The sequence below is a fragment of the Epinephelus moara genome, chromosome 11 (assembly GCF_006386435.1).
Source record: "Epinephelus moara isolate mb chromosome 11, YSFRI_EMoa_1.0, whole genome shotgun sequence".
NCBI lineage: Eukaryota > Metazoa > Chordata > Actinopteri > Perciformes > Serranidae > Epinephelus > Epinephelus moara.
Genome location: NC_065516.1, coordinates 18195835 through 18209965, shown reverse-complemented (window position 1 = coordinate 18209965; position 14131 = coordinate 18195835). Strand labels below are relative to the sequence as shown.

General features: G+C 43.0%; 1 protein-coding gene across 2 annotated transcripts in view; it reads right to left on the bottom strand.

The window, feature by feature from the left end:
• arfgef1 (ADP-ribosylation factor guanine nucleotide-exchange factor 1 (brefeldin A-inhibited)) overlaps positions 1-14131 on the bottom strand; it is a 69233-nt gene that overhangs the window by 42896 nt on the left and 12206 nt on the right. For both annotated transcript variants that reach the window (XM_050056208.1, XM_050056209.1), the window contains exon 2: positions 3476-3506. In XM_050056208.1, coding sequence (XP_049912165.1) covers positions 3476-3506 — 31 coding nt within the window. The remainder of the gene's footprint in view (positions 1-3475; positions 3507-14131) is intronic.

Genomic DNA, 14131 nt, shown 5'->3' with positions numbered 1-14131 from the left:
GATCATGCAGAGAAAGAAGAAGGGAGGAAGAGTGAAGAGCTTGGTTAAGGAAGGGAAGAAAGAGAATTACAAGAGCTATCTGAAAACAAAAGGAGACAGGCGTAGAGTACCACAAATTAAATAGGAACAAGTGCGGGAAAAAGCTACAATACAATTATATAAACAGAAATTATGGAAAAAAGGTGAATCCCTTTAGAAGCCTTCTCATCATTCTCAAAACCTTTTGGACAACAAGATCAAAGTGGAGAGCTGTGATTCAGCAAAGAGTACTCGGCTGGCTCATCTGTACTGTCTGACCCAGCCTCCATCTCTTTCGGCTATTGTGCTCTGTGTGTGTGTGTGTGTGTGTGTGTGTCTGCAGGAAGCTCCTCTCCTCTGGCTTATTCCTGGACTCCCTGCTTAATGTCAGCTGGCCTGCTCTCTCCCTCATAATCAGCCCAACGTCAGACTTAGCCTGCTTATAAAATATAATACAGCCATTAACTGGGTTTTAGTCAGACAGCGAGGTCTGCGTGTACGACTCCCTGGTGCCATCGTGGGGTGCTTCATTTGAGGCGTGCTTCATTTGAGGCGGCACGTGTTATGCCATGGAAGAGAACACAGATTTGTATGGCAGTACATAGGCATGGGATGATATAAAATGTGAATGCCACGATTATCTTAGCCAAAATAACTGCGATTCACAATACAGTAATCATAAATCATAAATAAAAGATTATTCAAGATGGATGACAAAAGCCAAGATTTATGCTGGCACAAATCGAGGTTTATTATTCCATCTGTTCCGGGGCTGTCCAGCTGTAGAAGTGTCATCCCTTATGTCAAAGTTTTTCTATGTTAATTTCCCAGTTTGTCCAAAAGATTGCCTGCTGGGCCTGAAATCAGACAATAATGTTGGCGTCACTAGCTCCTTTCACACTGCCTGATCGAGGCAGGAATTTTGCACCGTTCTGCCGCCTTACTTTTCTGTATATAAGATATGATCTTAGAATGGAAGACAGAGCTGTCTCGCCTTTGATCCGCTACGGGAGGTGGCAACAATGCCGAAACAGTGTCTATATAAATAGAACAGCTGGTAGAACAGGACCATGGGCAAGATGGGTGTGACGTTTTGGCAACATGTTATGTGTGAGACCCACCGTGGGAGATTTAAAAAGCAGCTAATAGCAGTTAGCAGCTAACTCAATAAAAAAGAAAGAACAGTGACTGAAAATGTCTACAAATTCGGGAGACAATGAGAGCTGGGTGCTCCTTATTCTTCAAGCAGAGGACCAGATCAACCGCCATATAGGACAGAAAGTAAATTATCGCTATTGCCGTGTTATGCCATTGTTATTGTTTGGAAAGCGCTGCTGACGTGCATTTGGCACACTGGAGGCCGATGCTGTTGTGTTACATGTCATGCCTGTTTTGATTCCACGATGCCAGGATGCTATTTAAAGTCACACACTAGAGCAGAATGATGTCACCCTCATTTGATTCTGTGTAAAAATGCAAAGGAGGCATAAAGAAGGGACTTAGTAGCAGCCCAACAGCGCGATCTCTACGTTAAAAGGGCCACTGTTAACCTCCTGTGTACACTGGGTTGCTTATCTACAAAAAGACTAATTCTTTTAAACAGAAAGGAGAGTAAACCAGCCATGGCAGGGGGAATACCTGAACTTGCTAAATATGGAACGAGCAGCCTGCCTATTAAAAAACACTCCTCAAATAGTAGCTTGTTCCCAATTGAAAAGGCTTGTATATAAGATTTCATGTACATTGTGGGTTCTGGGTGTCACCCTCACAATGTTGATTAGTGTTTCCCAAAGCCAAAGATGCTGTTCTCAAATGTCATATTTTGTCCACAACCCAAAGATATTCAGTTTACTGTCACAAAGGAGTAAACAAACCAGATCCTAAACCAATCTTAAATGTTGAGTTTGACAGTTCACACTTGACAACAGCCTTTGGCAAAAGTCTAACCCTGTCTCCACTCATGGTCCCCTTACTCTCTTTACCCTGGAGCTTTCAACAGAACTGTATCACACTGTCTTCTTCAGCAGCTGACGTTTCGCTCATTTGTCGTGAAATTGTTGAAGGAATAGTTCAACATTTTGGGGAAATATGCTGATTTGCTTCCCTCTCAAGAGTAAGATGAGAAGATCAATACCACCTGGAGTCTCCTCCGGTTGCCTGGCAACCTCACGGTGACGGGACCTTGAGTGTGGAGCATTTAGGAAATGTTTTTGTCTCCCTGTCTGTAAAGGTGGTGTTACAGTTAAGTGATTGCATTTGCAATAAAATTAACAGTTAATTATTCCATTTGTTTGGGTCATTACATTCACTTTACACTTTATTTTGACAGCGTTCCCGAAAGCACCAATCATTATATCTCTTTGTGTCAGTATCTAAATGTTAAATATCCCAGTGTTTAAATTGCAGATATAGCTGAGTGCTCATTCCCATCTGGCCATTTCATCTACTATATAAATATGATATCAAGATGTATGTTTGCAGAGTGATACTGCGATAGATTTTGCCCATCCCTACTGCTGAGATTTTAAAGATGTCCTTGTTAAATCTGGCCTCGTGTCAGCTGAGCTACAGAATGAATGCACATAGGGAAACAATTTAAATAGGACTGCAGGCACACACAAAAAGTATATTTGTATTCCTGAGTAGCACTGTGAGACTATTGCATCTTCAGTTTATAACATGAAAAATAGGTGAGAGTAGTGAAGTGCCTGAGATGAATCCAGAAGCAGCAGCGTCTGTGTGAGCTGAGTGTGGCGGCACATGCGTCTATCTAACTTTGATCTAGCAGTGCTAACCTTAAGGGTAAAATTTGGATGAAATTGGTCACTGGTAATGCTAATTTGGAGAGAATGGAAAAGCTGGAGAGAGATAATGGGGAGTGACTATGAAGGGAGGGACGGTGTGTGAGGGAGGGTAAGCGGCAAAGGATAAAAATGTAAGAGGGAAATAAAAACGAAGCGGCAGGAGGGAGAGAGGATAGGGAAGAGGAGAGGTGGCACTCATGCTACGTTTCATTCCATGCCCATGTTACTTGGCAGCCCATACACGAGCACGCCAAGCACGCGCACACGCACACGCACACACACACACACACACACACACACACACACAAAAGCACATACAGACTCTCAAAAACAAGTTGAGCATTAGGCGGGGGTTCGTGAAGAAAGCCATTAATGAGAAGGCAAGGGGCTGCTGGGAACAGGCCAGGCAGAGAGACACAAACAAAAACACACTAGAGGCTGCGTGCGCACGCACGCACACACACACACACACACACACACACACACACACACTGAGCTAATCCCCTTTACTAGTCTGAACACAGGGGAAAGCAACAGAGAGGCTTGCAGTTGAGCCATGAATTTTACAGTGACTGAACATGCAGAAAGAGAAACAAAACCAATTAAATGACCCTCGATGCCTTATTGTGGTATGTAATTAATCAATTGCTTACCTTAATTTTTCTGATTCCTCTTTGATTTCCTCTGAAATTAAAAAAAAGACAGGGAAGAGAAGTTAAATTAGTCAAGTATAAGCTTTGGGGAATGTAAATTCTGCTGTATTTTACTCCACTAATGACACTGTAGGGATTAGACTTATTTATGAAGGATGGTTTTAAGAGAATCTTATCTAAAAACTCCTTAATGCACAACTTAAGTGTCTGCACATCAGATCAGTAATGTTTTCCAGAGCCAGAGCCTTTTAGCTGCAGCTGTGTGTGTGTGTGTGTGTGTGTGTGTGTGTGTGTGTGTGTGTGTGCAACTAGCAATTTCACTCCCAGAGGATTAGGCTGTATACTGTACACACTGTGCTGACACTTGCAGCACATATAACTGCACACATCTGACACAGAGAGAGTTCTCAAACACACTTGTGTTAAAGTATTCAAGCAGAGAAATGTGTGCAGTGTTTTTCTCTTTTTTTTTTTGTCATCGTGTCGTCATGGTGACGGTCTTGTTGACGTCCCAACGTGGCACAGAATGGAGCCTGGTTAATGTATTGCCTCAGCTGCAGCTCAGACCCAAAAATGTAATCATTATTCACTCGGCGGCGTGTCCGTGAGCCAGGCCAACATTTGTGTTTATTTCACAGATCTCCAGGCATGAAAGCAGTTGTATGAACTTGCTGAGCACTGGCACAGACGAGCAGAAAAAAAACAGAGACAGACACACAGAGGGAGGGATGAGAGCGATAGAGAGACAGAAATAGAGCTAGAGAGAGCGATAGAGAGGCCAATTGGTGCTAGACATTAAAGGGGGCCTTCAATGAGGAAGCTTTTTAAAACACAGTGGCAATCGGCAAAGTCCTCACAGAATTGCACCAGCCTGTGATGGTTGGGAAAAACCCCAGTAACGCAATGACAGCCCAATTATTTCACTGCTGGAAGGCTAACAGTCCTTTCAAAGAAATCCACTTGGCGAGAATATTTAGCACTTAACACTCGGTGGAATTAAATTAAGGCTGGTTTTAACCATGTTTTACTGTACTACCCATTAGGGACACGCAGAGGAAACAGTCATGAGGGGACAAAGCCAAGCCAGGTGTCATTTTTGATTCAGAATCAATACATCCGTTATAATCATGCAGTCACAACCGGCCTGCAGGAGCGAAAATGCTCCACTCCCTGTGGATCCAAATGTGACGTGAGATCCAGGCACGTATGACCTTGTCATCTTTTCATGTCATTATTCTGAGACAGACTGAATGGGATCACCGAGCCTTGACCCAAGTCTCAACTGTCTATCCGTTTTGTGCTCTAACGTGTGTGTGTGTGTGTGTGTGTGTGTGTGTGCGTAACATCCTGAGTGTTTGCTGCACTGCTTCCAATGCCTTGTACACACACAGACTGCTGCAATGCACCTAACTAATTAGTCTGTTGATTAATTTTCTATTTATCAGCTAACTGTTCAGTTTAAAAAATGGCCCAGAGTCCAAGGTGATATGCTTAAATTGCTTGTTTTGTCTCATTTTTATATATTTTAAATATATTAAAATAATACAATGAAATAAAAAAGAGCAAAGCGTCCTCACATTTTAGAAGCTGCAGATATTTGTTTTTTTTATTATGCATGACTCAGAAATATTGTACATTTTCATCATAATGTCATTCGATTCTATTTTTATGTTTCTTTATTTTTGCAGTATTTCCTTTAATTTCATTTTCTCTTAATGTATTTGTTGTGCGCCAAAACATCAAAGCAAATCCCTTGTATGTGAAAACCTTCTTGGCAATAAACCAGATTCTGATTCTGATTGATCAATTAATAATACGGCTGCGACTAAAGATTATTTTCCTTATTGATTAATATTTGAAGATGCTACTCTCGAGTAACTGGAGGGGCAGCGCTCAATCTGAAATGAATGGAAGTTCTGGCTCACACTGACAGACTGATGCCGTCAGTGTGTATCAGCATCAGACGTAACAGGAACAAACAAAAACAGAGGGATGGATGGACGGATACTGAAGTGCTGGGAGAGAACAGGCACGGCCAATTAACTTGTTATAATGATGATAACTTTCTCGTATTAGCTTCGACCTTTTGATTTCTTTTGTAGGGACATTTTTTTGAAAACCTCTCGTTATATTGTGTTTGTCTTATGTCTTTTCCTCTTGATCGTGCTGTCACAACTGTCTGACTGCAGGTTTTTTCCTACTCTGAAATAAAATCTGACATAATTGTATTGGGGGTGTTGACTTAAACAGTAAGTGCCTCATAACTACTTTTACTGCTGCTTTTTGCCCTGGCCATACCTGTATCACAACAGGGTTAATTAATCTGCAGATGCCCCAGTTCAAAATGAGACCAAACTTTTCAATGGATGTCCAATGTGGCCAGCCTGATGAAAGTCACCAGTGCACCTGCTCTGTGCGCCCAGTCATGTTGAAGCAGAGCGTTAGATTTGAGTAATTTTACACACAGAAGTCGAACTGTTTTGGCTTCCTGTACCACTGAGCATCATTCATATGAATAAATGGGGCCCCGCCTCCAATTCTGTGTCCAGTTCTCTTTATACATCCATGCCTACAACAGACAGTGAAGCTTGTAATTTTTTGGTAAGCCTATTGCTGTAACTGTATTTCACTTAACTGCTTCTGCTACACGATTTTGTTGATCACTTGCAGCCTCTTCCAGCCAGTTAAGAGGAGTGACAAGTCAGCAGTATCACCACAACCATTAGACGTCCTTGAGTGCACGTCATACATATGCACACAAAATATTAGGCTGATTGGTCCAGTAGTATGCAAGATTAGCTGGGACAGATGGATGGCCAGATACACACACACACACACGACCAAATGCATGACCCCTTCCATGTTTGCGCCTGGTGGAGATAATTTCATATTTAAGAAGCTGAAACCAGCAAATGTTTTGCATTTTTGCTCGATAAATCACCGCCCAGTTAGTCATTTATTATCAGAATTGCTGTGGATTAATTTCCTGTTCACTGACTAATCCATTAATTGACGACTTGTTTCTGCACTAATCATAACTATCATAAATACTGCATTATAATACCCATGAATATTCATCAACGTAATCCTCTCGCTCTGTGTGTTCGCTTCAAACTTTGAAATTCTTGACAACCAATCAGCATTTTTTACTCCTACAAAGTGAATAATCAGCACAGTCCGATCTTTTATCTCTCCCAGCTACCCTTTCACTTTAGCTAGAGTGCTAGACAAAGCCCGACATCATAGAACTGGACCCGAGAGAAAACTAGAGCAATATCACACTGTACTGCACGCTACAGTGAGAGAAAACGCTGCATGTCTGTCTCTCTCCTGCTTTGCTCAGTGTCTGTGTGAGTCTGCCACTTCGTAGTCCATATCATAAAAGTTACAGCAGGACTCTGGAGGTCTCCTCTCCAGGATGTGTGAAATTACAAACACGCACTGACCTCAGGCTATTCCGCTTTTAATATCAGCTTTACCTCAAATGATTTCTGTAGTGCAGGGTTATCAGATTTATGCAAATACACACACACACGAGTCAGAAGACAGGCAGGTGGGCACACAGGCAGCAGGTTTGATGGGAGGGGTGGGGATTGTCATATTGTCTGTTTAAGTAACCGTCAGATAATTAGCTTGGTGTGTCAGGAGTGTTGATGAGGAATTGTCACCCAAGGATTTGAGCAGTGAAACCATGGTAACGGTGGGTGGTGTTGGTACTGAGAAAGAACAGATATATAAGTGCTGGATACTCCTGGGACTGGGCAGACGCGAGCCGCAAATTAAAGCTGTGGAATCACGTCTGATCTGCCAGCTACCGGTTTCAAAACAAACACGCGCAGTTATAGAGTGCAGACATATGCCGGGAGGCAGGCACAGGCGGCTGAGTTGGACTGAAACACACACGCGCACATGCGCACATGCGCACACGCGCGCACACACACACACACACACACACACACACACACACGCAAAACTACACAATTATTTATTAAATTATCTCCCGTTTTTATCAGCTTCACCACGATATAATCAGAAGACACGCTGAAATGAATGAACCCAGTATGTGAAAGAGAATACAAATATTTTAGTCTGCATTTGTCTCGAAGCAGACAGGCAGACACTTCACAAAATGGCTAATCATAGTCTGATCAGGTGTCTTAAAATAAACCAAGCACTGGATAAAAACTTGCACAGAAGCCGAGGAATACTTTACTGGTAGAGGAAAAGTTTCATTTAGCAGACAACTTAAATAAAACATTAAACAGCAAAGTTCCAAAGCAGCTTATAAATATAAAATATCCCCAAATTCCTCAAAAATATCTGGTATTCTGTGGTTATTTAGTTAGTTGCTTTAAAAAAATGACTTTATTCCGTACAGGCGATAATGTGCCCACAAACAGCAGCCTTTTGTCAATAATTAACCCGATCCCACTCTCCCTCTACCTCCTCTCTGCAGCATTCATACAGTAAATACAGCTGACCTTGAAGACGCTGTGTTCTGTGTCCTGGTTTGTCCCTGCACCCTTGTATAATCAAAGAACAACAGCACCAGCAGTAGTTCAGTGTGGTGGGTAAAACCTCCTCCATGCTGCTAAAACACACGACTACAGCGATGCAGATCAAACTGAATGTCCCACCACTTTTTAATCTAATGAGTCCACATGGAAATGATCAGGGTTTTTTGTGAATCAGCTAGTTAAACTTTGAAAATGTGAAACTGAAACTCAAGAAACTGACTCCCACAATGACAACAATTAGTATATTGACTGCAAAAACGTCCATCTCACTCTCCACACATCCATTATTCTCCCAAAGAAGTCGCAACAATTTTGTGAAACTACTACTGTGAAAACTAAGACACAATAGGGTAAAGCACTTGTCTGGACTGATTTAGGTAAACTTTAAGAACAAATTTGTACTGGATTGCTATAGGTTTTTAATCATATTACTTAGAGGAATACTTGAACAGAAAGTGAAACTTAATCAGTGCTTTAAACAAAGCCAAACTCAGTTAGTTTGTTTGTGTTATTGTGTGACTTTGGCGTTTTATAGGGTTAGTTCAGATTCACATTCACACATTAGGCAAAAGGCGAGATACACCCTGGACAGGTTGCCGGACTCCTTTAGATTGTAAGAAATTTAGATTGTGGGAGCAGGCCAGAGAAAACCCACGCTTACACAGGGAACACATGCAAACTCCACGCAGAAGGGCCCCAGTCGGGTTTGAACAGGGGTATCTCTGGCTTGGCGGTAACTGTGCTAACCACTGTGCCACCATGTCACCTCTCTCCCGTGTTCAGCAAGGTAAAAATACTATTTTTGTCAATGGAGTCTGGCTTTGAAAAGAGCACAGATAAGTTTCACTTTCTGTTCAGTTCCCCATCATAAAGGGCTGTCTGTTAGGAAGTACAGAGCCTACGACTGGATTATATTACACAAGTTATTTGAAAGTTAAGTTTTTCTGTTGTTAACAGCAGACCCCAGTTACCTCAGTTCATCAAGAATGTTCACCATTTTTGGACTCTTTGTTCCCCTAAGGCATGCCAGTAAAACAAAGTCTTCTTCACGAATTCATCCAAACACAGGGTGAGTATCTGATATACAAACAGTCATTTGGGGGGTGAAATATTCCTTTAATACTCAATTACAGGCTTGCTGTGCTGTGCTGTTGCTTCAGCAGAGAGGAATAGAATTACTGTGCTCCCCTTAAAACAAACACTGACACTGAAACACTGCTTTTACCAAACCCCAGTGGGGAAGCAGCATACATAATACACCTATTTCACTGACCAGATTAATAAGAGGAGCTGCTCTCCTGCGCACTGTAGCCCAGACCAGACCGCAACACAAAGCCTGTGAGAGCTCCATAATGTATGAGTGCAGCCTGCTAAGCCCTCAGTCACCTCCACCATTTCACTCATCTTCAAGGTACTCCTTCCCTCTTACCCTGACTTTGACCCAGATCCTTACAGTAGATGACAGTAGGACATTAAATGAGCATCAATGCCAGCATGTCAAATGCCCCCTTGGAGAGAGTCATTTTAGGCCCACATTTAACTTTTCTTCCATCATCAAGAGACAAGCGGGTCAGATACAAGTAGAATCTTCCTATTCCTCTGGTGTGTTATTGCATCGGGCTGCTGCTGCTGGTACTTGAGCAGCAGTGTCCACAAAAGGCCAGTTTACCAATCCAGTCCCAACCAGATACTTTGCAAGTGAGAGCCTTTTACTCTGGTTTCAGTTTGTACTGAATCCCATATACCCTGAGGTTGTCATCTATTCAAGGGCCCCCCTAAAGCTTCCTCTAAGCTCGGGAGAAGGTCAGTCAAAAGCTGGCTAATCATTTCTCCACTCTGCTCTGGAGTGACTGCAGTCTCCAAGCCCGGATAAAGGCGAGTGGGCAGAGGGAGATTTCTGAGAGCCAGCAAGTGTACAAAATGGACATGCATGAATGCAGGCGGTTAAAGGCACACACACCAGTCAGGTACTTCCCCACCGTCAACTGGAACTGTAGCACCTCCAGTATCATATTAACAACCTTTGGCTCCCTGTTGGGGAAGTTAAACACTTCCTAAATTTCAGATATTATTCCGCACCTGCAGCCTCAGCTACTGTTTTGATACCATGACACACACAGTTGCTGAGTCAATGCTGCCAACCTTTATGACACGATTAATTCATGAAACATATCCTCCTTGGAACTTATTATTGGATATCTCCATGTCTAGAGGAGACGAAACTGCACAAACATCCCTGTACGTCAGCCTTGGTGGCAGACTTATTAAAGCAAACATAATAGCCCCGGTCCCTCAGCACAACAACGATATACGACACCTGCACGACAAGGCCCGCTGTGAAAAATACATGAGGTGATGACGACATTGAGACAAAAGCTCGGCACCTCAGCTCGAAGTCAGCTCACGCAAAACAACAAAATGCCGCCTCTGTTTGCTATAATGTAACACTTGCATGGCAAAATACGACATGCATGGTGCACGTGTCATCAGCACTGTACTGTACGAAGACTGTGGGCCATATGACAGCTGTGGAAATACCTATGGAAAGGATAGCTGTTCATTTGACAAAGAAAAGCACAATAACCTCACAGCTTCAGGTGACAGTTGCAGATTGAGATGCCAGGATAAACACAGCCTGATTTAGACTGAAGGATGGCAGCATCACACTCAGTCGCTGAACTTGACACATGCAAAGAAAGATTTCTGCAGTGCTTCATATAATACACATTACAAAGGGGCTTATCAGTGATCCCTTCAATCACATTTACACTGAGCTACGGCAAAAGCTGATCATGGCTTAGATATCAAGTACACAATGTTGTAGTCAGCCTCTTAGGATGCAAATGTGCAGCTGTTAACAGATAAGGATGATGAATCGGCAAAGGAAGTATTTGGAAACCCTGAGCCAAAGGTTAGAAGCGGGATTGGAGCAGGGTTAATGCTTCAAATCCCGGGAATATCTGGGGGAAAATTTGAGCCGAGTGAACGAGGAATGTGCTCCCCTCGTGCAGCAGCTACAACCAAAATCCCTGGAGCCCTGCAGTTTACACCCTATTGCTCCAAATGCGAGTTTATGTATCTGGATAAAAGTAAACAGTGTTGCTAAAAGATGTGCATGCATATTCATTAAAGCCCTACTGAATAAATAAACAGCATAGAGAGGGCTACAACCATACAGTGTTTGCTAGAGGGTGAAGCTACAACACATGATGATGCATTTCAGAAGTTACAACATCCATTAACACATACAAGCAGAATGGCAGTCTGCTTTCATGATGGATCACATCAAAGTCCAACTGCTTCTCGAGGCAGCATGACAAAACAACCTGCTCGTCGTCTCTCGCTGCTGACGAGAGCTGCTCGCAGGCTAACTTGAGTCTTCCTGGGCACCACCCTGCCTTAGTGGCGTGACAAAGCATTCCTAAGCCAGCAGCAGCAGCGGCGGCGGCGGCAGCAGTAGCAGAGCACCCTGCTGGGAGTGTCCGCCACAAGGATGGCTGCTCGCTAGGACCATTAACGCTGCTATCACAGGTCCCATTGCCTCCCCGAGTGTGTTTGTGGTCATGTAATGTGTGCTTGTGCAACAGTGCATTTAGGAAATGTAATGCCATCAGTTACTTATGCTGCACATAAGGAATATTAAAACAGCTTCTTTGCAGCTAATCAGTGCTGATATTGCAGTGTTCATGTTTTTAATATTTTAGTTTTCTAGCTGACTGCGAGTGACCACGACACAGTTACCCTGACAACTGAAACTCTCGTATTAAAGGTACCCCGTGGAGTTTTTAAAGAGGACCTATTATGCTTTTGCGTTTCTACTTGAACATGTTTACAAGCTTTAATGGTCATGAAACACTTTATTTTCCTCAGACTGTCTGTGTTGGAACACCTGTTTTCACCCGTCTGTCTGAAACACCCCATTTTAGCACCTCTCTTTTTGATCCTCCCTCCCGAAAAAGTCAAGTCTGCTCTGATTGCTCAGCGTTTCTGGGTCTTCCGTATCTTCACCAATCTTGCATATCTCTGCGCTGACGTTGTACCCGGGTGAATGACTGTAATGGAGTATAGCAGGACAGTAAAATCTGCTAAACCAAAATCCTGATAACTGGACATGTTCCAGCAGGATAATGATCCAAAATCAGGAAGAAATTAACAATAAAGCAACCAAGATCACATGTTTCCCGGATGTTAGCATGTGGCTACATGTAGCAGTGTAGGCTACATAATGTATTTGCCATAGCCTGCCAGGAGGAGATGACCATTAAGGAATAAGTCACAAGCTGACTTCATCTTGTAGCCAAAGTAGAAACAAGACTAGGTCAAAACCTAGTATATGGCTGGGCCGTGTAGGAAATGCTAGAGGGCTTTTAATTTCAAACAGGGAGTGAGTGGCATATACCCAGTCACGGACATACATTTGCTCTTACAGTGCTGGTCCCATTGTTGCAGTTCAGCCCAATGATTCATGTAAATATATGTTAAACGAAGACCACTTCAGTCACACAGCAAAAGGGACCTGCTTTCTCTGAAGCTGAACCCATGATCAGCTCCTTTTCTCTCGATTTAACACAACCGTCTCCTCTTCAGCTCCAGTCGGTAATGTACGTCCCAGCCAGCATGACTCGTGGAGGCTGCATAGCCATCAGACACTATCAGGGCCAAGTTCCACAAACATCGATAGTTTGTAAAACACACTTTTGGCACCAATTACCACAAACAGAACATTTGTCATTGTTGTGGCACCCATTCCAACACTGTAACACTTAATGTTCACATCAATAAGTGTCTTATTGCAACCTTGTCCTCATAACGACGGCACAACCTGTTCTGACACTGTAACATGTATTTACATTTAAACAAGGGCTTGTGTCAGACACAGTTGTTCCTCAAACAAATTGATGAGGTCATCCTCTCCTGCTATTTCAACTGCAGCCGGCTAGTTCACTATACTGGCTAGCTTGCTAATTCTGCCATGCTTTTGCACTGCCGTTACAGTTGTTACAGAAAATAAGCCAAACAAAGTTCTCACTAATTTTATGATAGCAATGTGCTTCAGTACAATGTGACAACAACAGTGTGTTGATGAAGCATTAAGTTGTGACATTTTACCCATGTAGCAGCTGGCTAGTTAGGTATTAGCTTGCTAATTCCACCATGCTACCATGCCACACTGGTGTCCTCAGCTCTGTCTACGTGTCAGTGCCTATTCATTTCAAAAGAGTAATGGCCAATGGGGAAATACCAACACTCACGTCATCAGTCAGTCATCCATGGACAGACTTTTGTGTTTTGTATTTATACCTTGGATCCTGGCATATATTGTTGCAGACAAAGGCACCATGCCACATCACAAAAACTGCTCAGGAATGACCCGAGGAACGGGACCATGGGTCAACCTGGCCTCCAAATACCCCAGATCCCAACCTGATTGAACATTTGAGGGACATGCTGGTACCCCAGGGGTACCTCCGATCCACGGTGGGTGCTCCTTGGACCGGACTTGGCTCTGACCTGTCGAGGCACGGACACAGGACATTGGTTTCTTATACCAATGCTTCATTACTTCTTCACTGTGAGTAGCGACCATTCATCCCTTATCATATTAAACACAGGTCCATAACACAGCTGCACATTGCTGCCATAGCCTAAAGTAGGGCTACATTATATTTGTAAACCAGTCAAATTTTGTTATGCTTGATAGCTTGACTGCCATTACAAAATGGAGCCTACATCACAGCTTTCCTATAGAGTTTGTGAAGGGTCATATATAGAACACCCGAGGAGAGTGAAGTGTCAGTGTGAGTCTATTGAAAAACTTTTTTTTTCTTTTTGTTTGGACAGGATTTGCATTTTTGTCCCGAGCATAAACAAACACAGAAGTCCAAATGTTGTCTGCAACCAGCAGCAGCTCATCCAAGGTGCAGTACATCTGCAAAATGATGTGTAAATAGAGGCAAAGCGACCATTATTTCAACCCGAGGGGGCTCTGCTCGCTGGTGCATGCTGTCAATGTGGACACTTTATTCAAAACACCCGGCTGCTTGTTCATGCAGCCCTGCAGTTCTCTTGCAAAGCTGTGTGTCAGGAATACATCATTGGTTTTTAAAGGTGTACAAAAAGAGATAGTGTATCTAAGGTG